The following is a 25,749-nucleotide window of genomic DNA, read 5'->3' on the forward strand; positions in this document are numbered from 1 at the left end:
GTAAAGTTCCACAATCCACCTGTGCGCCTCTCTCTCTCTCATGAAAGCAAATCCTATAGCCAGAGTCATCACCATCGACCCTCCATCGCCACCACCAGATATGGAGGATGAGGAGGTGGAGGTGGGCTGTGAAAAAGCCTATTCTCTCATACCAAATCCATTACAATGCTTCACAAAACTAATACTCTTCCAAGCAGACTTGATATACAACTCCTTGACCACTCTCTTCTCACCTATCTCTTGCTTTCTCTCCATTCTCCACGAGTCCTATTACCGAGCTGAGGAGACCAAAGATACTGTGGAATCCACAATCCACAAAATCCCCTCCACCATCACCCATGGTAGCACCCTCTTGTTGAAGATGCTGAGTTTGGGCTTCCTAGGAGCTGCATACGTATGCAAGGTTTTGATGGTAGTGTTGGTCCTAGCTGTTGTTTTGGGTGTTGGGTTGTTGCAACTGTGGGTGGACCAACCTGTTTTTGTGAGGGAGAGCTTGTATTTTGACTATACTGAGCCTCATCCTAAGGCTGTTTTTCATTTTTGTAATGTTGGGGCTGAAAGGAATAACCGGAGGAAGAAACCGATGGGTGTTCCAATAGGGCACACATTTCATGTTACTTTGGTGCTTTTGATGCCTGAATCTGACTTCAATAGAGACATTGGGGTGTTTCAGGTATGCCCAGTTCTTTCAAATTAATATTAATTCATTTTATTTATTTATTTATTTTTTATCTATTTCATTTAGTCTATTCCACCCAAGTTTACTTTATGGTTAATAGATGTCACTTTGGGACATAAGTTGGTAATTGGGAAAGAAAGGAACATAGGACACTCAATTTATTTATTTATTTTTTCGTGCTTCCGTAGTACCTTTTCCCTTCCCCTGAACCTGGGGCTAGTCTCCCCTGAATCTTCCCCTCGTTCATTCCCATTGCTACCTCACATTAATACCTTTCTCTAAACCTTTATATCTCCCCTAACCACAACCTCACCCTACCTCTATGTTAGAAATACTAAATTTATTGTATTTCTTTACTAATAAAATATAAATGAGTGACTTCATATAGAAAATAGAGAGTGTAGTACAAGTATGTGTGCTATACAAAATAAATAAGGTGGACTTTAAGGCCTATAGCCTATTACACGTTAATAGCCCCCTCAAACTCAAGATGGGTGTGAGACCAACCTGAGGTTGTACACTAAAGCACAAATGTGTCTCTTAGGATGTAACTTGGTGAAGATATCTGCAAGTTGATCTAACTTGGTGAAGATATCAACAAGTTGATCTTTAGAGGAGACTAAGAATAGCTTGAGAGCACCAAGGGCATGATAATAACGGATAAAATTACAATCAATTTCGATGTGTTTAGTCTCTTCATGGAAGACATCATTGTGAGCAATATAAATGGCGCTCTGGTTATCACAATAAAGAGGAGCTGCAGAAGATATAAACACACCTAAGTCCTTAAGAAGCCATCGAAGCTAGAGGAGTTTAGATGCAGTATCAACAAGGGCACGATATTCCACATCAATGTTGAAACGGGCCACAACGGTTTGTTTCTTTCTTTGCCAAGAGATTAGAGAAGAAATAAGAAGAAAACAATAACCAGTGGTTGACCTACGATTAGTGGGATCTTCTACCTAATCAGCATTAGAGAATGCACAAATAATAAGAGGAGATTGAGTAGAGTAGTAAAGACCATGAAAAAGAGTGCACTTTAGGTATTGAAGAATGCGCTAGACAGCAACATGATAAGTCAAACGTGGAGCAAACAAAAACTAGCTCACTTGGTGAATAGTATAAGAAATGTCTGAATGAGTGACAGTGAGATAAACTAGGTTGCCAACCAATTGTCTGTAAAGAGAAGGAGTAGACAGTGGTTTCCCAACTAAGGAAGTTAGATGTGCATTAAGTTCAACTAGAGTGTCAACAATCTTACTATCAATGAGTCCAGCTCGAGAAAAAAGTTTAGAAGCATACTTAGCTTAAGTAATATAAAGTCCATTAGTTGAATGAGTGATTTCAAGACCTAAGAAGTAGCTGAGATGTCCATGATCTTTCTTCTCAAATTGCTGATCGAGAAAATCCTTGAGTTCTTGAATGCCACTAAGATCATTACCAGTTATGATCATGTCATCCACATACAGGAAAAGCAAAATAGTGCTTTTGTCGGTGCGATGGAGAAATAATGCAGAATCATAAGGAGTGGCAGTGTAATCCAAGAGAAAGATGGTGGAGTTGCACTTGGTAAACCAAGCTCATTGAGCTTGTTCAAGGCCATAAAGTGCACGTCGAAGGTGACAAACCTTGTTTGATTCAATAGAGAGACCATGAGGAGGTTGCATATAAACTTCTTCACTTAAATTCTCATTAAGGAAACATTTTTGATATCCATACGAAAATGATCCCATTTACTGGTAGGGGCAATAGCTAAAAGGGCAGGAATAGATGAGATTCGAGCAACTAGAGCAAAGGTTTCTTCACAATCAATCTCATACTCTATGTAAAACATTTTGCAATAAGATGAGCTTTATGGCGCTTAATGGACAAATTAGAGCAAGTCTTGATCCAGCAGATTTTGCAAGGGGAGAGTCACCAAATTCCATGTATGATTTTTAGATAATGCATTAAGTTCCTCTTTCATTGCAATTTGCTATAAATGGTTAGTGGAGAGACCTCACAATAGGCGTGAGGCTTGTGTAGTGTAGCAAGGGTAGTGTAACAATGATAGTCAAGTAAATGTGCAGGAATGGATCTTACTTGAGCTAAGTGACGAGGTGGAAAGGCTTGTGCAAGATCTTTAAGCAAGGCAAAAGTAGGGGACCCAAGCTCAAATTTGGGTAGCTCACCTTCGACCTGTTCATTTTCCACCTATTTATCTGGTGGTTGGACAGAGAAGTATATAGGAGGATTAAGAGCAACTATAGAAGGAATATGTGGCTCATTTGGAAAAAAATTCTAAGACAGATGAGGTAGACAGGAAGACACGAAAGTGAGAGAGCTTAACAAAGGAGCGATATTCACAAAAGATAACATTTAGGGAGACACGAAGACAATAAGAGATAGGATCATAACACCAATACCCCTTTTGAGTTTCACCATAGCCAAGGAAACAACAAAGTCTGGATTGAGGCTCAAGTTTATTGTGCTCATGAGGCTAAAGAAGAACGAAACAGGCAAAGCCAAAGGAGCGTAAGTGGTGATAGTTAGGAGGTGATCCAAAAAGGCACTTATATGGAGTTTGGTTTTGGACGATAGTGCTGGGAATGCGATTAATAGCATTTAGCATGAAAAGCAACTTTGTCCCAAAAAGGAGTAGGAACTTTAGCAGAGAGAATGAGAGCACGAAAGGTGTCAAGAATATGATGAAGTTTTCGTTTGGTTCTACCATTTCGTTGAGAGGGACCTGGACAAGTTAGGTGATGAATAGTGCCATAGGAATGCAAAATAGCTTGGAAAGCATGTTGAGTATATTCAAGAGCATTATTAGATTGAAATTTTTTTAATGTGTTTGGAAAGTTGAGCTTCATCCATTTTTGCAAAGTTACAATATACTTGTAACAATTCAAAATAATAGAAAGTATGAAAAATCCAGCTATAGCAAGAATAATAATTAACAAAGACAACAAAATATCAAGATTCACCAATACTAGAAATAGAGGAAGGTCCCTAGACATCAGTAGACATGATTCACTAGTATTGAAAGGCAAAAATTTTGATTGTGTTTCCTAACTAACATGAAACACAATCAAAATTTTTTTAGACACTATAACAAACCTCTAGAAGCTAAGTATTGTACCCCAGAGGAATATGCGTGATCGAGTTGGTCAGGCCAAAGTGCAAAAGAAGGTATAGAAGAAATTGCAGCAGTTGTAGTAGCAACAAAAATAGGAGCAATAGGTGAAAGACGAAGGTTGTCCACGAGAAACATATACCCAACTCTAGGACTAGCCCCAAGCTCCTGTCGCATCCTCGGATGTAGCACAGTACACCTAAAATAATCAAAGGTAATGCAATAACCCAATTTAGCTAATTGTCCCACCAAAAAAAAAAAAAATTGTAAGAAAGGTTAGGAACATTAAAGACCCTAGGAATCGAGAGGTTAAAGGTCAAGATAGAACCTATATTATGAACAAACATTGTGAAACTATTTACTATGTGAATATTAAGAGGGTGTGATGCAGGTTCAAATTGAGAAAATAATGACAAGTGAGGTGTCATGTGCTTGCAACAAGCAGAATCCATAAGCCAAGAGGAAGGAGACATACTAGATAAATGAATGTTCAAAAAGTGTATAAAACACTATGAACGTTTAGACCCCCAATTTCCAAATAATCAATTCAAGCTTATTAATCAAACAATTAATGTACGGAATATGAACATAAGCATACAACAGAATTGATAAACAATCTAAACCAAATAAAATCACATCCACAATAGAAATTAAATGGCAAAGATTAAGGGAAGAAAGATGCAAACACAAGGACAACACAGCGATGTGTTATCGAAGAGGAAACCAAAGCCCGCAACGTAAAACCTCTCTGCCGCCCTTCAAGCAGTAAATAATCCACTAAATAATGTAGTTGGGATACATGAACATCAGAAGACTCTCCAAGCCTAATTTACCCAGTGTACCTAAAACTCCAACGAGGTTATGCTAAACCTATTTCTTCTTTAACTTACCAGATTCTGCTATAGCCCATAGCATCAACCAATATGAAATTGGTTCCTTCCTAACTGCTTCCCAAGCACCAAATGGCCTTCTCACATATGTGGGTATGGTGAGAAAAGGTTTTGGCAATGTACCTCTCAAGGATGTAACAATAGAGAGGGTGAGAGTAGAGGAATTTAAAGAGTCTCTATGTGAAGATTGGGGATGAGTCAATCTTGTTTTTCTCTAAGGTTTCTCTCTCAATATTCTCTCTGGAAGTTCTCTACAATACGTGGGTATAAGGGGTATTTATACTTGTACGTGTTTGGAATGCGAAAAGTCAGTTTTTCCAAATCAGAGCTGGCTGATGGCTTGGCCTTGCGACTTGATTGAGCCGCGAGTTCCAGCCGCGAGGTAACTAAACGGCCAGACTGGAATTTTTGTCCTGTAGTGCTACAGTTGGCATGATGGTTTAGCTTCTCTGCATGCTTGACATGTGTGCAACTTTTGGTGGGTTGCAAGCTGCGAGCTACCTGCGAGATCCAGTTGCGAGTTCTTGATTCTTTGCATAATCTTGAGTATTTCTTCACACTCTCTCATACACTACCTTTACATGATTCCCACCTAAATACAGGGTTACTAATTGCTAAAATACAAGCAAATTTGGTACAAAATAAAGTCAACAAGATGGTTGAGAAAATTTAACCTTACAATCTTCCCGCTTTGGCTATTTCATGACAAAACCCTAAAACAAACTCTAGACTTAACATGTGAGTTGGGAACAGTTGAAAAAAACTCACTCACACCTAACTCTAGAATTTGTGTAGCTCTTGAATCATATGAACAAGTATCTCCTAAAACACAACAACATAATATGATCATTGTATGTAGAAAAACTTGTAATGCATATGAGGCAAGCACAATGCGATCAAGCAAAATGGAATTAAGTAATAAACCATGGCTTGACCATACAAGTAATCACTATAAAATAGTGACCACAATGCTCATTTACACTTGGAATGAACATCCGGACATACAAGTTAATAAGCTCAATGCAAATCACTTGCATGTCCAACACTCAACCAATGCCCTGTACATTAAGTATATGCATCTAGGAACAAGATCCTATTAGGGCACAAGAGTGAGAGTACTTAAAGAAAATGCATAACATTTAGCTAAAAGTACTAGGCTACAAAGCATAAAGGCTGCATAAGCATGGTACAAACCATAAAAGCCTACAAACACATGGAAACAAACCCTAAAAGTTTACAAAAGCAACATGGGTACAAATTAAGACATTTTAAATAGCTAAGCATAAACATGAATTATGAGCAAAGCAAAAACATAGTTAATATAACACAAAGCTCTTACTCTTTTTCTCCCCCTATCATATCACTCCCCCTATCATGAATCATAGGAGCTGTGATGAACTTGGAACATATATACCTGTAACCTGAAACACTTGCACAAAACACATTAGACCCTCAAGGTAAAACAAGTAATAAAAGGACACGTATAATGTAACAAGTAAATTGTGATCAAGTAAATATGATGTGAAACATGTGAGCAACTTGATCATACACCAAAACAGTCATATTGAAATGACTACAATGATCACATAGCAAAGCAAATGATCATCCGAACATGCATTCAATGAAGCACAATAGCATAAGGATGTATGCATGTTCAACATACAAACATAATGCGATGAGAACAACAAAGGGGTTAAGGAGAAAAGAGGGCAAAAGATGAAGATACGAACAATGATAATGATGTATGAAGGGTGCGAGATGAATGAGAAAATGAAATTCAAACCTTAGACAAAACAAAGTGCTACAAAGCATAAGGTAAAAATAAAAATAAACCTCATTGTGCAAAAACACGCGATTTTCGCGATTGAACCGAGTCGCAAACAAATCGCCACGACAAGTTTCCAAACACCTGTGACAAAAATTTTAAAAATTATTTGTCTAAGTGTTTTTCGCGACTGGAAGTTCCATCCGCGAGGTAAGCCGCAAAAATTTTTGTGTACCCCTCGTGACTAGACCTTCCACCCATGAACAAGTCGCCAGACTGAGCTGTGAGAAACATTAAAAACCCAAATTTTGAAAAATATTCTAAGTATTTTTTGCGACTGGGACATTGACCCACCAATGAGTCGCAAAAAATCTCTGTGTGGGCTCGCGAATGGGGCATGCGACTAGACCAACCTGCGATTGAGTCGCCAATAAAGGGCAACACTGTTTTTGAAGATTTTGACAATTTTTGCAAAAAAAAAAAAATTTCCAAAAACAACAAAAACACTCAAAAATCTTTTTGTGTTTGATCAACAAAGATTGAGCTTGTGAAAACACATTTAATCAAGTACAATCATACAAATGAATATGACATTCATTGAACATAGACATGTGTGATGTGTGTGGATATAAAAAATGAGATAGTCCTTAATCTAATGTGAAGCTTCAATGATCAATTTAACCAAGGCATACACAATTAGCACTAGATAATGTGACCCATCTCAATTATAGAAAAATGCATATATGACCTCCCACATAACTTGATTACATAACTTTGAAACTTTTCATTTGGCTCCATATACATCATATCATTTGATCCTTTTTGAAACAATACATCTCATTGTGAGATCGATGCTTGAAATTTTTGATATTTTAATTTGATGAGTTAGCTCTTGGCTTTTTGGGCATCATACATTTCATTTTACGTCACTTTCCCTTTTTCTTAGTCAAATACTAGTATGTATAACATGCTTTTGCAGCTCAATATCTCTTTTCATTTGGAGATTTATATTTGTTGAGCTCTTTAAGTAAAAACATTAAAATAAAGAGTGAGAAGATATATAGGCACAAGTCTATGCATGTCTCAAGATCAACAAAACCATTGACGAATCATTCATGACAAGTTTGAAGATCTATTTACAATAGTCACATAGATTTCAAGAGTTTTCCCACATTGATATGAGTGCATAGAGAACAAGCTACACTCGTAGATGCACAAGACCATTAGCACAAAGGTACAAGACAAAACATGCTTGTGACAAAACATAACAATGTCGATCAAACTTTTTGGATTTTCTATTTTTTATGTGTTTTTAGATTTTTACACACACAAAAACGAAAGCATAAAAGTAAGATCAAATGCAAAAACAATCAAAACAATGTATATAAAGAGATGCATAATGCACAAATGCATGACAATGAAGCATCTAATGCATGAAGGGTCCTACAAAGATCAAAAAAATTAGATCAAGGACCAAAAGAGCAAAAGCTCAACCATAGGAACCCTTCCTCATCCAAATGGAATGAGTGTCTCACGAAAAATGAGACGAGGGTTGGAAGAATGAGAACCGGAGATACACATAGACAAGAAGTTAAGAGCATTAAACACTTTCTTTAACAACATGTTATTTTTACTCAAATTCGGTTTACCTTTTTTAGCACAATTTCCATGAAGCTCAAGTTTCTCTTTTCTTTTGATTCTTTTAAAAACATGAAACAAAGGTGACCAAAGGCACTACAATGATGACAAACAATGTGTTTAGGTCCACTAGGCTTTTTGGGAATGGATCTAGCAACATGGTTTTGTTCCCTCTTCAATTTATGACATTAAGGTCTTATATGACCAATCACACCACAATGGTGGCAAGTTGGAATAAACTTAGATTTATCCAAAACCTTAGGTTGAGACCTAAACGGAGGCTTTGACATAACAGCCTTTCTCTCCACCTTTTGATTTCTTTTATGTGGAGGAATGTACATCGATTTGTCCTTTGAGGTAGAACCCACAATAGGCATGAAATTGGGTACCACAACATGATTGCAACATATATTATTATCCTTTTTAGCAATAGGTTCAATAATCAAACACTTGGCATGCATCTTAAGAAATTCATTTTCACATGTTAGCTCATCAACAAGTTTGTTAGACAAAACAAGTTTAGCATCCAAGTCCATATTCAAACATTCAAACTCTTTCAGTTTTTCAATAGAATTTTCAGCAAGTTTCTTATATTTCTTAACCAACTTGTTAGATTCATTAAGCTTAGCAATCAAATCATTCTTTTCACAAAATAACTTGCTTAAATCCTTATTAAACTTCTTAGCCTTTTTCTTCAAGAGTTTAATGTTAGGAATATCAATAACATCCAAAGATTCATGTAACATAGCATCACAATCATGAGGATTATCACTCATAGAGGCATTTTCACAAACACATGGCATGTTACAATCATCAACATCCAAAACATGCATAGAGACATACAAAACACTATCCATGACAAATAAACACTAGGGGTCAAGGATCACACTTAGGTATTTAAACCACAACAAGTGTACCTGCTCTGATACTAATTGAATGTTCAAAAAGTGTATAAAACACTATGAACGTTTAGACCCCCAATTTCCAAATAATCAATTCAAGCTTATTATCAAACAATTAATATGCGGAATATGAACATAAGTATATAATAGAGTTGATAAACAATCTAAACCAAATAAAATCACATCCACAGTAGAAATTAAATGGCAAAAATTAAGGGAAGAGAGATGCAAATAAAAGGACAACACAGCGATGTGTTATCGAAGAGGAAACCGAAGCCCTTAGTGTAAAACCTCTTCGCTACCCTCCAAGCGGTAAATAATCCACTAAAGAATGTAGTTGGAATACATGAACATCAGAAGACCCTCTAAGTCTAATCTACCCAGTGTACCTAAGCCCTCCAAGCTCCTACTTCAACGAGGTTAAGCTAAACCTATTTCTTCTTTAGCTTACCAAATTCCTCTGTAGCCCATAGCATCAACTAATATGAAATTAGTCCCTTCCTAACTACTTCTTAAACACCAAATGGCCTTCTCACAGATGTGGGTATGGTGAGAAAAGGTTTTGGTAATGTACCTCTCAAGGATGTAACAATAGAGAGAGTGAGAGTAGAGGAATTTGAAGAGTCTCCATGTAAAGATTAGGGATGAGTCAATCTTGTTTTTCTCTAGGGTTTCTCTCTCAATATTCTCTTTGGAAGCTCTCTACAATACGTAGGTATAAGGGGTATTTATACTTGTATGTGTTTGGAATGCGAAGAGTCAGTTTTTCTAAATCAAAACTGGCTGGCGGCTTGGCCTCACAACTTGAGAGCTGCGAGTTCCAGCCGCGAGGTAACTGAATGGCCAGACTGGAATTTTTGTCCTGTAGTGCTACAGTTGGCATGACGGTTCAGCTTCTCTGCACGCTTGGCATGTGTGCATCTTCTGGCGGCTTGCAAGCCTCGAGATCCAGTCGCGAGTCCCTGATTCTTTGCAAAATCTTGAGCATTTCTTCACACTCTCTCACAAACTACCCTTACCTGATTCCCACCTAAATACAGGGTTACTAATTGCTAAAATACAAGCAAATTTGGTACGGAATAAAGTCACCAAGATGGTTGATAAAATTCAACCTTACAATAAAACTAAGAGAGAAGAAAAAAAGATGCATTACCAACCATATGAATGGTATTAGCAATGATTTTTTGCAAGTTGACTGTGAAAATGGTGATAATGTATCTAGAAGACTTGGACTTTGTGGAGATAGAAGCCTTTGGTTGGATATTCTCAGTGTTAGCAACAATAGTAGCAGAAATGGAAACAGTTAATTTGTTGCGATGATAGCAAGTCTCAATATTATGGCTAAGACGTTTAAAAAAATTGCAAAAGCATTTGTTAAATTATCGGTGACCATAGCAAGTCTTAATACTTTAGCCAAGACGTTTGCAAAAGTTGCAAAATTGTTTGTTGGATTGCCAGCGACGATTATTGCAATAAGAAGAAGACATGTCCTTGTTCTTCATTTATAAGCAAAATATGTAAAAATAGACTGCAAAAATAAAATCTACCCGAAAAATTGGGTAAGGAGCACCTAGATTGCAAAAAGTCAACTCTGGTAGAAAAGTTAATGAACAACCCTACAGAGTTAAAACCAATTGTTAGAGGTCAAAGTCAACTTGGGGTGACATAAGCGGATGACACAAGCTAATGATATAAGCAGGTGACATGGCAAATGAAGTTAGCTAGGGCTGATGTGGCAATTGACGTGGTGGATGACGTAACAGGATGACGTCTCAAATGACGTCAGCAAGTGCTACATAGGTGGCAAATAGGTACGTAGACGAAGAAGCAAAAGCTTCAGACGGAACATAGGGTATTTGATGACGTCGATTCTATTCCAATCATGTAGATTGGAGAAAAAAGTCCTGATTGCAACGGCAACAACAAGATTGGAGCAAAACTTATTGCGGCGAATGAGAAGGCAATGGTCTCCAATGTGTGACGGTGGTGGCAACATCAACTATGACGGTGACGTTAATTGTGGAGGTAGCAGAGAACACTAAGAAGACCAGACTATAAATAGCACACCAAAAAGACAGAGTAGTGGCTGCAATGTTAGAAATAATGAGTGAATGTATTGTATTTATCTAGTAATAAAATATACATGAGTGTCTTTATATAGGAGGCAGAGTGTGCAGTACAAATATGTGCACTATACAAGTTAAATAAGGTGGCTAAGGCCCATAGCCTATTACACATTAACACTTTAAAAGTTACATCCACCACATTCACCACCTCCCATGTTTATCACTTAATTTTATCGGCCCTACCATCTTTCTTATCCCAGTGACCAACTTGCATTCCACTTCTCTTGAGCATGGATGTCTCCGACCTCGCTGACCGTACCAATCAATGCCTACATCTAGAACTCCTTCCAAATCAAAACACAATAAAATTGCCTCAAATTTTTCTACTAGGCAAACTTATGTCCTCCAGACTTGCGAGTCCAAGCATCGTCGAGGATGTGGTCACTAGAGCTTAGAGGACAGTATATCCACTTGAAGTCAATCGTCTGGATATAGACGCATTCATGTTTAGCTTCCTTCATGAAGTAGATCTGCATAGGGTTTTCCAAAGAAGACAATGGTCCATCCACAGTGGGCATCTTATGCTAAAACTACGGAACCCAAAACTTTATTGGCGTGAAGTGGATTTCACCTTTGCTACGTTTTGGATTTAAGTTCATAGTCTCCTTTCCCGGTGGAAATTGGAGGAAAATATAAGGAAAATTGGATCAAAAGCTGGAAATGTTGTAGAGGTAGATTTTGTTGGCGATGTTTGGAGAGGGTTCATTCGCATAAAAGTCGAGGTGCATATCACACAACCACTTTGCCCAGGTGTCTTCCTTCTCCACGATAATTTAAATGATTTATGGATTATTTTAAAGAGTGAAAAGCTTGTAGAAGTTTGTAACAAATGTGGTCTTATCAGCCATGCAGAGAGACATTGTGATGGTAACATGCCTTGCCTTCAAAATCCTTTAGGCCATCTGTTTAAGGCCTTTGGTCCATGGTTAAGAGCAAACAATGATGAATCCCTACTAGAGGTGTACGTTGTACCCCATAGTCTGAACTCAAACTAGGAACACAACAAATTAGTAACGGTACAAAACCAAAAGAATACGGGTATAAATGAGACAAACTCTTTATTCTCTTAGTACACAGACCCTATTTCCATTATCATCTTCTTAGCTAACAGTGGCTATAGTGCGTTGGATCATACTCCAAATCAAGATGGCCAGTAAAAAACAAGTAGCATGATCTTATCTACTAAGATGTCATCCCAAGGCCCCACAACAAATTTGAAGGCCACATGCCCCAATAGTTAGAGAAGCAGCTGTTGCTAGATAAGTAGGACAAGTAGTAGGGAATTTGGGCTTAAACTCAATAAGCCCACAGTTGGAATCTCCCTCAATCTCTGGCCCTTCCAAAAAGCTTCAAGGACCTCCAGGTCATAATTAAGTCGCAGTTCCAAGCCCAAGCCCTCTACCTTCATCTGAAACAACATCCCCACCACGCCAGGCATAATTAATCTACACCAAAGCACTTAGATATCATCAACTCCCTTCTTCTCTCCATCACAACCAGCCCACCCTTATACTCAATTCTTCACCTATTCTGCTTCCACCCCAACAAACTACACACCAACCCACCCCGCTTAAAAGGAAAGTCACCAAACATGAATTAGTTGTTTTTGCCAAAAGGTTGAGGAAATCAATCGAAGGGCTAGAAGCGGAAACAGCTACACTAATATCCCAATCTCACCTAGAGCACTCCATTCTAGGTGAAAGAAAAATATCAAGTAACACTTATCCCACCAAAATTCGAGGTGAGTCCCTAAAATCTCGCGCAAGAAAATTTTCATCACGGGCTATTACTCCTAATGAAACTTCCAATTATGTGTCTTGCTCATCTACTATTCCTATGGCCGAGGAGACGGGCCTTATCAAGCCCCCAACCTCTCCATTGGGATCTTAGAATGGAACTGTCGAGGTATCTACAACGCCTTGATAATTTGAGGCGTATGGGCTCAAATAAAAGGGTCGAAGACCGACTTAGTGTTTTTAAGTGAAAATAAAACAAAAAAAGAATGTATGGAGGAAGTCAAAAGTTCTATTGGATTTGATGAAATGATTGTTGTTGAGGCCAAATGTTTTGCCGGTGGCCTTTAGGTGAACTGGAAAACAGGTTTCTTTCCACATTGGGTTGAGTTCAATAATAATTTGATTGCAATTAGAATTTTAGATGTGGTTTGCAATTGGATGTTTGTAGGATTCTATGAGCCAACTTATCCTACCAAAAAAAAATAAAGAAAGCATGGGAAAATTTATGCCTTTGGGTGAACTGGAAAATAGGTTTCTCTCCACATTAGGTTGAGTTCAATAATAATTTGATTGCAATTAGAATTTCAGATGTGGTTTGCAATTGGATGTTTATAGGATTCTACGGGCCAACTTGTCCTACCAAAAAAAAGAGAAAGCATGGGAAAATTTATTCGCTCATCTCAGCTCATTTGAGGGCCCTTGGGTTTGTCTCGGTGATCTCAATTATACCATCAGCGATGAAGAACGGTCTGGTGGTAGACAAGGTGAATGCCCAGCCCTAAATTATCTCAAAGAGATTCTTCTTGACTTTGGTGCACTAGACTTCAGATTCTCAGGCAATAAGTTCATTTGGGCTAGAGGTAGATGGGGAAGCATAGTAATTAAGAGAAGACTGGATAGAGGAAGATCAAGTATATCTTGGAGACTCGCTTTTCTTGAAGTGAGTATCTCACACTTGGAAGCCATCAAATCAGATCATTGCACCATTCTCGAACACAAACATAGAAGACTCTTTTGCTCGCAGGCCATTTAGGTTTGAAGCAGCTTGGATAAGAGATGATCAATAATAGATAAGACTTGGAATGAGGATGCCAGGGGCTCTAATTTTGTAAAGCTATATAAAAATTAAGCTGCGACTAGAGATGCACTTCGCTAGAGATGAACAAAGGGGTTTTTGGGCACTATCAGTTCAAGATCAACACCTTTTTAAATAACATAAGAGATACCCAAAAAAATGTGCCTTTGGAGGAGAATGGCAAAACCGAGTAAGCCTTACAACTAAGCTTGCTCAATGGCTTCTCAGAAGTGAAATCCTATGGAGGCAGAAGTCAAGGGAGCTATGCCTAAAAGAGGGAGACAAAAACTCAAAGTTCTTTCAAATATCAACCATAATCCGTCACAGACATAACAATGTGTATGTAGTCAAAGATGCTAACGGGAATTGGGTCACTGGGTCAAACCAGATTCGACAAACTTTCTTGCAAAATTTCAAAAATTTGTTTAGTGAGGAAGAGGTCTTTGTTTTGCCCTGCACACTTAGATGATCTGATCAGTCCATGCATTATAGAGGAAGAAAACCTCGCTCATTGTAGTATCCCCTCTCCGAAGGAGATTAAAGCTACTCTATTCCACATGCAAGACCTGAAAGCTCTTGGCCCAGATGGATTTTCTATGCTTTTCTACAAAGAATACTGGCCTATTGTGGGAGATGATGTGATCAAAGTAGTAATTTATTTCTTCACCATCGGCACCATGCAAAGTGAGGTAAATAGTTCTCTCCTCATTCTCATCCCAAAATTTTCTAATCCATCTTCGATCAATCACTATAGACTAAGCAGTTTATGCAATGTAATATAAAAAATCATCTCAAAATTGTTGATAGCCAAACTGAGACCTTTGCTTCATAGGCTCATATCTCCATGTCAGTTGGCTTTTATTCCGGATAGGTGGATAGCTGAAAATTAGGTTCTTGTCCAAGAGATGCTATACAGCTTCAAAACCATGAAATTTAAATTTGGATTGACGGCCATAAAGTTGAACCTCCAAAAATCTTATGACAGTTAATTGGTTGGATCCTTGCTTGCATATCCCCAGTGTCTTTTAAGGTCCTTGTGAATGGAGGGAAATTTGAGATTTTCAAGCCTAGTAGGGACTCATGGCAAAGAGACCCCCCCTGTCATCATACCTATTTATTTTGGGACAAGAGGCCTTATCTAGAATTCTAGAGCATGAGTTCTCTATAAACAGCATCAGTGGGATCAAAGCTAGCATTGGAGGCCTTGCCACAATCCATGTGATGTACGCTGATGACATAATGTTTTTTTTCAAAATCTAGTAGAAAGGAATCCTCAAGAATCATTGCGTGTGTTGAAAAATATTGCAGGTGGACGGCCCAAGAAATAAATAGAGGTAAATCTGGGGTGTTTTTCCTCAAAGCATACCAACATACATAATCGAAGATGGATTAAGAGTATTCTAAAAATGAAGAGTCTGAAGAAAGATGCAGTGTATTTAGGTGCCCCTCTCTTCCTCTCTAATGCCCCTTCCAAAGATTTCAATTTTCTACAAGAAAAGCTTGAGGCAAGGCTCACGGGTTGGAGAAGTAAATGCTTATCTTGGGCTGGAAGAAGCACCCTTATTAAAATAGTCACCTAAGCAATCCCAAGTTTCACTATGTCATCTTTCAATATTCCTAACAAAACCTATGACAAGTTAGATGTGCTATCTCGAAGATTTTGGTGGAAGCATGGGATTATTTGTGTCAACAGAAAGCTAAGGGTGGGCTGTGGTTTAGAAAAGCAAACGATTTCAATAATGCTCTAATAGCCAAGCTAGCTTAGATGATTGCCTCGAAGTGGGACAGCTTGTGCATGCAAATTTTGAGGGCCAAATATAAGGTTAGATATGACTGGCCGCACAAAGACCACCAAAGTCAGCCTCACCCATTTGGAGAGAAATTGAAAATTTTAAGCCTACCATCTTAAAAGGTGCATGCTATCTCATAGGAGACGGAGTTTCAATCAATGTATGGAAGGACCCGTGGGTGCCTTGACTCCAAGGTTTTAAGCCTAGGCTGAGAATTCAGCGACTCTCATATCTTCTTATTATGGTACCCCAACTCATTTTGGAAGGACAACATGCCTGTAACACAGCTTTAGTCCATGAGTTGTTTGACCAAGAAGATGTCCAAGCCATTTTATTAATCCCTCTCCCTATAAGATCCAATGAAGACAAGCTTATTTGGGTTCTCAACTCCAAAGGAGCCTTCACTGTTAAATATGACTATCACTTAGTCATACAACATACCAGCATACTCCCTCAATGCCAAACTCCTTAGAAGAAGATTTGGAAGATGAATGCTCCCAAAAGAATCAGGATGTTCTTATGGAGAATTGGTGCAACTGTCCTTCCTACAAAAGAAAATATGTTGAGACGATTAGAAGTAACAGATTCCAAGTGTGTTCTCTGCAGTGAAGAGGTTGAAACCACATGCCACATTTTTTTCGAATGCCCTGTTGCCAAATCTATCTGGCACCCAGCCTGTTTGGGTTCTAGGGCAGATGAATTTCATTTCAGTTCCAATGAGGACATTGTCAAGTTAGTCCTAAACCCTCCAAACTCATCATGTCCTGTCAATGACATCTGGTTACTCCTTAAATATGGCTTTTACTCTAGAAGGAATATGGTGCCTACGTAATCATGTCTTTCACAAAGGAGGCCCAACTGATATTTTTGATTCCATTCATCAAATTCACTACAGGTTGATGAGTTTTCAACTCTAACAAACCAATCTACTCGCCTCCCTCCACCCCCATCGCTACCAAGGGAGCTTTAGCAGTAGTTGCTTGAAACAACAGTGGTGATGTGATCAAAGTTTGGGTTAAGTTGCAAAATAGTTGCTCACCCCTACTAGCTGAAGTATCATCAATTCTTTGGGCTGTCTAGTTAGCAAAATCAGAAGCATGGTTCCAAATTATTGTTGAGGGTAACGCTAAAATTTGTTTCAACTCCATATCTGCTAAACCTACATATGCTGACTGGTGAATCAAACCCGTGCTGGATAACTCTTTATGTTTAGCTGAATCTTTTTCTAATTGTTCTTTTTAATTTGGTTAAGAAAGACTGCAATGTTGCAGCTCACAAAGCTGCTAAAGTTTGCTTTAAATTCCAATGCTTCCTTTTGTTTGAATAATGGCAATCTGCCTCCCTTTTTACTTTTTGCTTGTAAGGTGGAATGCCCTTTTGTAAGTCCTTTTGAGTAATACAAATTGCAGATTATCCCAAAAAAAAAAAAAACATAGGAAACTTAATTGATATTTATGGTACACGGGTTAACATGAAAAATTTGGTGTAATAATGATATCGGTCCATGGAAATTGCTTTAAAAGCTTGACCATGTACCTCATGATAACAATAACATAAGCCAAAACCACGCAAAGAATGCTGAGGTGACGCATGAGTATGTCAATCCACATTAAGCATCACGGCCCTCAAAAAAGGAAGAAAAAAAAGGGGCGCTTTTTATTCTCAACATTAACAATGGATGACAGGCAATTTCCTGGTTCATGAAAAATGTATACGACCGGAATTTGTGAAATGAATCAAATGATTTGATTTTTCGAATATGACAACAAAGTTGAATTTTATTAACGACCTTCCGGCCAAGTGACACCTTAAAGGCTCAAAATTTCTTCGTGTTGTATTATAGATTGACCTTGGTTAATTAATTCAATTACCTAAGTTGATTGATTTAGTCAAATTACATGCAAATCGTAGAAGTACCAACAAATCACCAAATAAACTAAGAGTCCGTTTAGGAATATCTTATTTAGTTAAAATTGAAAACCGTGTTTGCTGAAAGCTACTAAATATTAAAAAAAATATTAAAAGTGTAAAAAAAATATTAAAAGCTAATGAATAGTATAATAAGATCTATCAATAGTACTAAAAAGTGTAATGAAACTCATGAATAGTATCAAAAAGAAGTTAAAACTCAACTAAGCTGAACTTTTCATCACATCCCAAACAAACTAAGTGCAGTGGAAATTAAATTAGCACGGTGATTTGTTGAAGAATGAGGAAAACCTCTCGCAAGGCAAAAACCCTACCGGGTGAATTTCAAGTCACCGCTCCAAAGAATCTACTAATTAGGAACAAGCGGTGACTTCTTCCTATCTGCATGAATCCTAGTACGTGTTTGACTTCTCAGCAACTGATTGATTGTTGTTGGATGCAAACTTCTTTACTTCAAAGCATGTTGAAGATCTGAAAGCACTTGGTTACAAAACCCTAAGGTGCACAAGAACGCAATAGCTTCTCACAGAGTATATGAATTCTCTAATTGAGTCTTTGTGTCTTTGATGACTTTAAAATAAAGTTTTTATATGGTCTAGAGGTTAAGTGAATAAAACCCTAGCAATCCAAGTCATTATGGGCCAAAATTTAGATTTAAGAATTATGAAATTGCAGAGCTCGATAGATCGAGAGATGTCAAGTTTGTGTCAAGAATCCTTCATTAAATATCAATAAATGCTAGTGTCGAGACTAATGTCGAGTTTCACTTAATCAACTTTTCTTTACTTGGTTCTTGGTTCAATTTTTATGTCTTTAATGGTACCACTCGTTATGTAAGAGTTACATACTTCTTGATACATTAAGCCCATCTTAGATCTACCAAATTTCAAGTAAAGTGAATTTTGTAAAAAGATAAGTCAATATATAGAAAATATGACCCTAACACTTGATCATGGGGAAAAGAAACAACAGTCAAAAGTTAGCTGAGAAGTTTTTGTCTTTAATGGAACCACTTGGTTCTTGGTTCAATTTTTATGTCTTCAATGGTACCACTTGTTATGTAAGAGTTACATACTTCTTGATACATTAAGCCCATCTTAGATTTATCCAATTACAAGTAAAGTGAATTTTGTCAAAGGATAAGTCAATACATAGAAAATATGACCCTAACACTTGATCATGGGGAAAAGAAACAACAGTCAAAAGTTAGCTGAGAAGTTTTTGCAGGAATCAACTATATTCTCCCAGTTTGATTCGAATATGCATATTTCCCTCATTCCGAGACAAAGCTCCCTGCTCCAGAAGCAGAGCAAAGGTCTAAGCAGGCAAAAGCACACAAAAAGCATGGTGAGTCTCTTAAAAACTCTCTCCATCATTCATGTTCCACTGAAACTACTTGCAATGTTTTTTCTTTCTCTTCTCAAGTTCATTGGGCTGAGGAGGCGGGCCTTACCATGCCCCTAACCTCCCCATGAAAACCCTCAGTTGGAACTGTCGTGGCATCTGTTACGCGGCGACAGTTTGAACCTTAAAGGCTCACATAAGAGGGTCTAAGCCCGATGTTATTTTTCTGTGTGAAATGAAAGCTGGTAACAGTCGTTTGGAGGAAGTCCAAAAATCTATTGGTTTTTCGAAGTTGATAGTAGTTGATGCTAAAGGTTCTGTTGGTGGTATTTGTGTTATGTGGAGGTCCATTGTTTCTCTACAACCGATCGAATTCAATAAAAACCTTATTGCTGTTAAGGTCACTGATGCTGTTTGCAATTGGTTTCTAGTGGGCTTTTATGGTCCACCCTATGCAACCAAAAAGAAAAATGCTTGGGAAAATCTTATGGCAGTGTTAGAATCTTTTCAAGGCCCATGGGCCTGTACGGGGGACTTCAATTTTACGATCAACGATAGCAAGATCCTAAGAAGTAACAGAGGTGGCTCCTCAGCCACCAATTATCTGAAGGATTTGATTTTTGAGTTTGGAGCCATTGATTTGGGCTGTTCTGGCAGCAAGTTTCATGGGCTAAAGGAAGTTGGGGTAACTCCACGATTAAGAGGAGGCTAGATAGGGGTATTGCAAACATATCATTGAGGTTGGCCTTTCTTAGAGCCAGTATTGCTCACTTGGGGGCAATCAGTTCTGATCATGCTCCTTTGCTCCTAGATACAAACCCTGAAGATAGCTTCACTCATAGGCCTTTTCGCTTTGAGGCAGCCTAGATTAGGGATAACAGTTGCAATTCTATTGTGGAGAAGTCTTGGAATGAAAGGGTAACTGGGTCAGCTATGGTCAAGTTATGTAAGAAACAAGCAGCCACAAGAGAAGCACTTCGTAAGTGGAATAAAGAGGTCTTCGGACACTGCCAAGAAAGGATTAATCGACTTATGAACAAGATAGCTGAAGTCCCCCCCCCCCCTCTGCTGACAATGGAAGAATAGAAGCTGTGTTGCTCGCTGACTTGTTGGAATGGCTTGCTAGGAGTGAAGTTATGTGGAGACAAAAATCAAGGGAACTGTAGCTCAAAGAAGGGGATAGGAACACAAGTTTTTTCATCTCTCCACTATCATTTGTAGAAGGCAAAACAGAATTGATGCAATTAAATGCGAAGATGGGTCTTGGGCCTCTAACTCCAATCAGATCAGACAGCATTTCCTAGACTCTTTCAAAGAGCTTCTTAAAGAAGTATCCTTCCCCACTGATCTAGACAACTTGATTACATCGTGCATCTCCGAGGCAGATAACTCTATCTTGCGTGCAATTCCTACCCCTAAAGAGATAAAAAGAGCATTGTTTGAAATGCATGATACAAAGGCTCCGGGTCCTAACGGATTTCCTGCTCTTTTCTATAAGGAGTTCTGGCCTATTGTAGGAGACACGGTGATTCAAGCTGTTACCTCCTTCTTTGTTGAAAGTAGGATGCCTAAGGAAGTAAATAGTTCCCTTATTGTTCTAATTCCCAAAACTCCTAATCCATCCTCAACAAACAACTTTCACCTAATAAGCCTTTGCAACGTAGTTTACAAGATTATCTCAAGATTATCTCAAAGTTGCTTGTCGCAAAGATTCGGCCTCTCCTGCACAAGCTCATTTCTCCCTGCCAATCCGCTTTCATCCCAAGTAGATGGATTGCTGAAAATCAATTGATCATCCAGGAAATGCTTCATAGTTTCGAAGTGAGGAAATTTAAAACCGGTTTTATAGCCATCAAGTTAGAGCTTCAAAAGGCCTATGATAGAGTCAACTGGGGTTTCATCCAAGCTGTTCTGTTTAAGTTTGGTTTTGATGAGGGCTTTATAAGCTGGATTATAGCTTGTATTTCTACTGTGTCTTTTAAGGTTCTGGTGAATGGAGGAAAACTTGAGCAATTCAAGCCTACTCGAGGAATTAGACAGGGAGACCCTCTGTCCTCCTATATCTTCATCTTGGGACAAGAAATCTTGTCTAGGATCCTTGATCACGAGTTTTGCTCTAAAAACATTAGTGGGGTTAAAGCTAGCATAGGTGGGCCAGCCATCACCCACGTGATGTATGTCGATGATATTATACTCTTCTCTAAGGCCACCAGAAATGATGCTTCAAATATTGTTAGTTGTGTCGAGAAGTATTGCAATTGGTCAGGGTAGAGTATCAACCAGACCAAATCTGGAGTCTTCTTCTCCAAGCACTCTCGGCCCAATAAAAGAAGAGGGATCAAGCACCTTCTCAACATGAAGAGCCTAAAAAAGGATGCCATCTACCTTGGGGCCCCCCTATTCCTATCCAGAGCCCCTTCTAAGGACTTTAAGTTCCTCCTAGATAAGCTTAAGACCAAACTGATTGGGTGGAGAAGTAAGTGTTTATCATGGGCAGGTAGGAGTGCCCTCATTACCTCAGTAGCTCAAGCAATCCCAAACTACACCATGTCGACATTCAGTATCCCATCCAAGATATGCGATAAACTTGACTCCGATACCAGAAGATTCTAGTGGAAGCCCAAAGCCATAGAGGGTAGATTCATTGCTTGGAGAGCTTGGGAGAAGGTGTGTCATCCCAAGTGCCTAGTGGGGTTGGGCTTCAAGAAAGCAAAAGAAAAGAATTCAGCTCTGCTCTTCTTGCTAAACTTGCCTGGATGGTTGCATCCAAGAGGGACAGCTTATGTATGAGTATTTTGAGAGCAAAATACAAGGTGAAGCATGATTGGCAATTCAGCGACCCCCCCAAATAAGCCTCCCCTTCTTGGAGAGCTATCGAAATATCCAAAGAGCTGATTGTTAAAGGCGCATGTTATCTTATCGGAGATGGTGCTTCGATTAATGTTTGGACGGACCCGTGGGTTCCATGGATCCAAGGCTTCAAGCCAGTGCCCAAGGATGAGTCTCTAACCTACACCCCTCTTTCAGTCTCTCATCTTTTCAATGCTTCTAATCATTGCTGGAATGCTAGGCTCATCCACCAGTTATTTAATGAAGTCTCTGCTCAAGCCATTTTGTCAATCCCTCTACCTTACCACCCCAAACAGGACAAGCTTATTTGGATCCTTGATTCCAAGGGCAGGTTCTCAGTCAAGTCAGCATACAGAGTATCCATAGCCCAAGAGTCACAATCCGATCATTCTGATGTTCCATGGATGAAGCTATGGAAGGCTAGAATGCTGGAGAGAACTAAAATGCTGCTTTGGAGGATCGGCACAAATTCCATCTCAACCAAAGAAAATTTGTCATGTAGGCTGGAGCACATTGACCCTGTTTGCACACTATGTAAAAGTGAAAGTGAGTCGTGTGTGCACCTTTTCTTTGAATGTCATATCTCCAGAGCTTTATGGTACATGGCTTGCTGGGGTTTTAGACCTGACCAGAACATGGTCCAAACTTTTGAGGACATCATAAAGCTGGTTCTTGAGCCTGCAGTTTCCACTCTCCCCACTTATGACAGATGGTTAATCACCTTAAACATGGCCTTCATCTTGGAGGAAATTTGGCACCTACGGAACAACATATTATTCCAAGATGCTCACATTGATATTCCTATGTCCTCCAAATCTGTGATGTCCAGATTCTTAGAGTACTCCAAGCTGGTTGGTGGTGGTCTCCCCAAGCCTTTCCTCAAGCCAGTCATACCTTGGCTCCCCCCTCCACTGGGATGGATCAAAATTAATGTCGTCACTGCTCTGTCTAGCACTACTGCTGCCCTTGGAGTCATTGCTTGTAATCACAAAGGAGAGGTGATCGGTATTTGGGGGAGATGCTGCTCTTTATGCCCCCCACTCCAAGCTGAAGCTGCCACTCTGTTATGGGCAGTTGAGATTGCGAAGCGAGAAGTTTGGCACCATGTGTTTTTTGAGGTAGATGCTAAGGCTTGTTTTGAGCATTTATCCCAATCTGATTCCACACCTGACTGGTTGATCAGTACCTTCATCAACAACATTCGTGGTCTAGCTTTGAGTTTTTCTTCTGTTAAGTTTAGTTGGGTTCAAAGAACAGACAATTCGGCAGCTCATGAAGTTACCAAATTTGCTCTTTCTTCCAGTCAGTCCTTTTTCCATAATGGTAATCTTCTGCCAGTTATCGAGTCTGTTTGTAAGGCAGATTACCCAGCTTGTATTTCCTTTTCTTAATTAATGTTATTGCAGATTATCAATATATATATATAGTTGGGGGCATTTTTTGCATTCCCTGGATTGGTCATACCCCGTGTAAAAATCAAATTCAACATTTCTGTTCTTCCCACATTCTAATCCCCCTAGATTCATTCTAGGCTGATGTAAAAAAGTAACAGCTCTGTTATGCTTTGTCTTTTATCTCTTTCAATAGATTTGTTTTCTGTTCTGACTTGTAGTCTCCCTTTTTTTGTTTACTAAAAGGCTTTTTCTATTCTGCCCTTCTCCCTAAGTTCTAGTTGTGTCAACTAGAAAAGATCATATGTTAGAAAGGACTTTATGGGGTTGATTTGATAGATGGTGTTTCATCTTCATGAATTGGCTAAAGAAAGCACAAAGCTGGCATACCTCATAAGAAACCAACCCAACTATCCAAAACATAGACTAATATTCAAATTTTAATCAAAGAAGCAGTTTTCTTTCAGATCTGAGTTGGAAATGCTAATAGAATTTCTTATCAACCATTATCTCTGATGAAAATGTGCCAAAAAATGGTAGCATTAGTATTTGGATTTGGATTTTCTAACAATAGGGAGCATTAAATATGTGGCTATACATCTACTTAGAATCCCCTTGATCTCCCATTATTTGATACTTACACTATTTTTGGGCTGTTATTGTTGTCTAGTTTCTGACAGTTCTTAGCAGTTACTTATTGAAAAGTTTCTGCTCAACTTGCCGATGAGTTTCTGATTTGCTGCATTAACATGTACATGCACCAAATGGTAAATACACTTTCTAAATGACAAATTAAATTATAAAGGAGTGAAAGCACATTAATTTGGAAGGTCAGATTGTCACAAAAAACCAGTTGTCTATGAATACAGATTGTTATGAATTCTTATGTTTTACTCGAGGCTATTTTGTCAGTTGACTGCAGAACTGTTATCAGTCAATGGAGCTGTGATTGCAAAATCTAGCCAGCCATGCATGTTGAAGTTTAGAAGCATCCCAATTCGACTCGCTCGGACATTTCTTATGGGCATTCCTCTTTTGATTGGAATTTCTCAAGAGACCCAAATGATAAGCATTGAAATGTTAAAGCACAAGGAAGGCACGCGAAGAACTGAGGTTATCAGAGTAAGTTTGGTTCCAAGGGTTGGAACTTTATCTCCGCCCCAGTTGTATGAAGCTGAAATCCTCATCCACTCTCAGCTGCCTTGGACAAAACAATTGGTATCCAACTGGAAATGGACATTATACGTGTGGACGTCTTTATATATTTACATAATTTTACTTATAGTTCTGGTCTGTTTCTGTAAACCACTCATCTTCCCAATGACAACTGCAGCAAGTTTCCGTGGTGACTGTAGTGAGAGGGAATTGATGACCGAAGAACCTGCAGAGGCACTAACCCAAGCTAGAGATGAAAGAGAGGTCTCAGAGTTATTGAGAAAATGGAAAAGGAGCAAAAGAAAGGCAATCTATTTGCATGAGGCCATGAGAGAAACTGTTGGCTCATCCACATCAAGCATGAGTGTAACCAGAGAAGACACTAGTACGGTTGTTGAGGAAGATACTGTGGACTCAGAATCAGTGTGTTTAGGAGGTTGAGTAGTTAGGGCTAAAAGATTGTACGGTTATCATTCCAGTCCCAGATATGTACTTTACTATTGGATAAGAAATTTATGATTTTCAAGTTGCAAGATTCCTAGTTACAATTTACTTAAATTAAAAAAAAAAAAAAAAAAAATTCCTAGTTACAATTTAATTCACAAAATGGGTTTATTTGAGAGATGACTAATTTGAAATAGCTCCCTCTGCAAAGCAGGGAAAAGAGTTTTCTAAAGATAAATTCAGGTACGAGGATAGCTTCAAGTGGTGTAGAGCATCATTGAAAAGTCAAATGAAAAGTGGTTTTAGTAAGTACGATTTTTGGGACAGCGTTTTGGTTCTAATAGTAATAGGCAAGTTAGGGGGCCGTTTGGATTGAGTTTTTTGATAACTCAATTCTCTGTTTCCATAACTCATAACTCAAAAATGGTGGGACCCATAGTAAAAAGGTTGTTTGGCCAAACGATAACTCTGTTTCCATAACTCTATTTCCATCACTCAATTCTCTGATTTTTGAGTTATGAGTTATGGAAACTGAAAACAACAAAAGGCTGTTTTCAGTTTCCATAACTCATAACTCAATGGCATTTCCGTAAATAAACACACATGAGGGATCCACAGCCGCAACTTTTGACCACCTTTTTTTTTTTTTTTTTTTTTTTTTTTTTTTTTTTTTTTTTCTGGGTTGGCGTTGGCTGTTTTTTTTTTTTTTTTTCTTTTCTTTTCCTGGGTTGGCCGTTCAGGTTTTTTTTTTTTTTTTTTTTTTTTTTTTTTTTTTTTTTTTTTTTTTTTTTTTTTTCTGGGTTGGCGTTGTTCTTTTTTTTTTTTTTTTTTTCTTTTTCTTTTTCTTTTCCTGGGTTGGCTATTCGGTTTTTTTTTTTTTTTTTTTTTTTTTTTTTTTTTTTTTTTTTTTTTTTTTAAGC

The 25,749-nt window shown here is 38.4% G+C and overlaps 1 protein-coding gene across 1 annotated transcript; it reads left to right on the plus strand.

Moving 5' to 3' along the window:
• Window positions 1-100: 100 nt before the first annotated feature.
• LOC126690532 (seipin-1) lies at window positions 101-24,875 on the plus strand. The gene is made up of 2 exons (XM_050385725.1): window positions 101-673; window positions 24,143-24,875. The coding sequence occupies exons 1-2, from the start codon at window positions 101-103 to the stop codon at window positions 24,824-24,826; spliced, it is 1,257 nt and encodes a 418-aa protein (XP_050241682.1). The 3' UTR covers window positions 24,827-24,875.
• Window positions 24,876-25,749: the final 874 nt, after the last annotated feature.

The sequence above is a fragment of the Quercus robur genome, chromosome 1 (assembly GCF_932294415.1).
Source record: "Quercus robur chromosome 1, dhQueRobu3.1, whole genome shotgun sequence".
Taxonomy (NCBI): domain Eukaryota; kingdom Viridiplantae; phylum Streptophyta; class Magnoliopsida; order Fagales; family Fagaceae; genus Quercus; species Quercus robur.

Coding starts and splice junctions, on each gene's coding strand:
- LOC126690532 (XM_050385725.1), top strand. CDS start 101: ATGGAGGATGAGGAGGTGGAGGTGGGCTGTGAAAAAGCCTATTCTCTC. Junction 674..24,142: donor GAGACATTGGGGTGTTTCAG/GTATGCCCAGTT, acceptor CTATTTTGTCAG/TTGACTGCAGAACTGTTATC.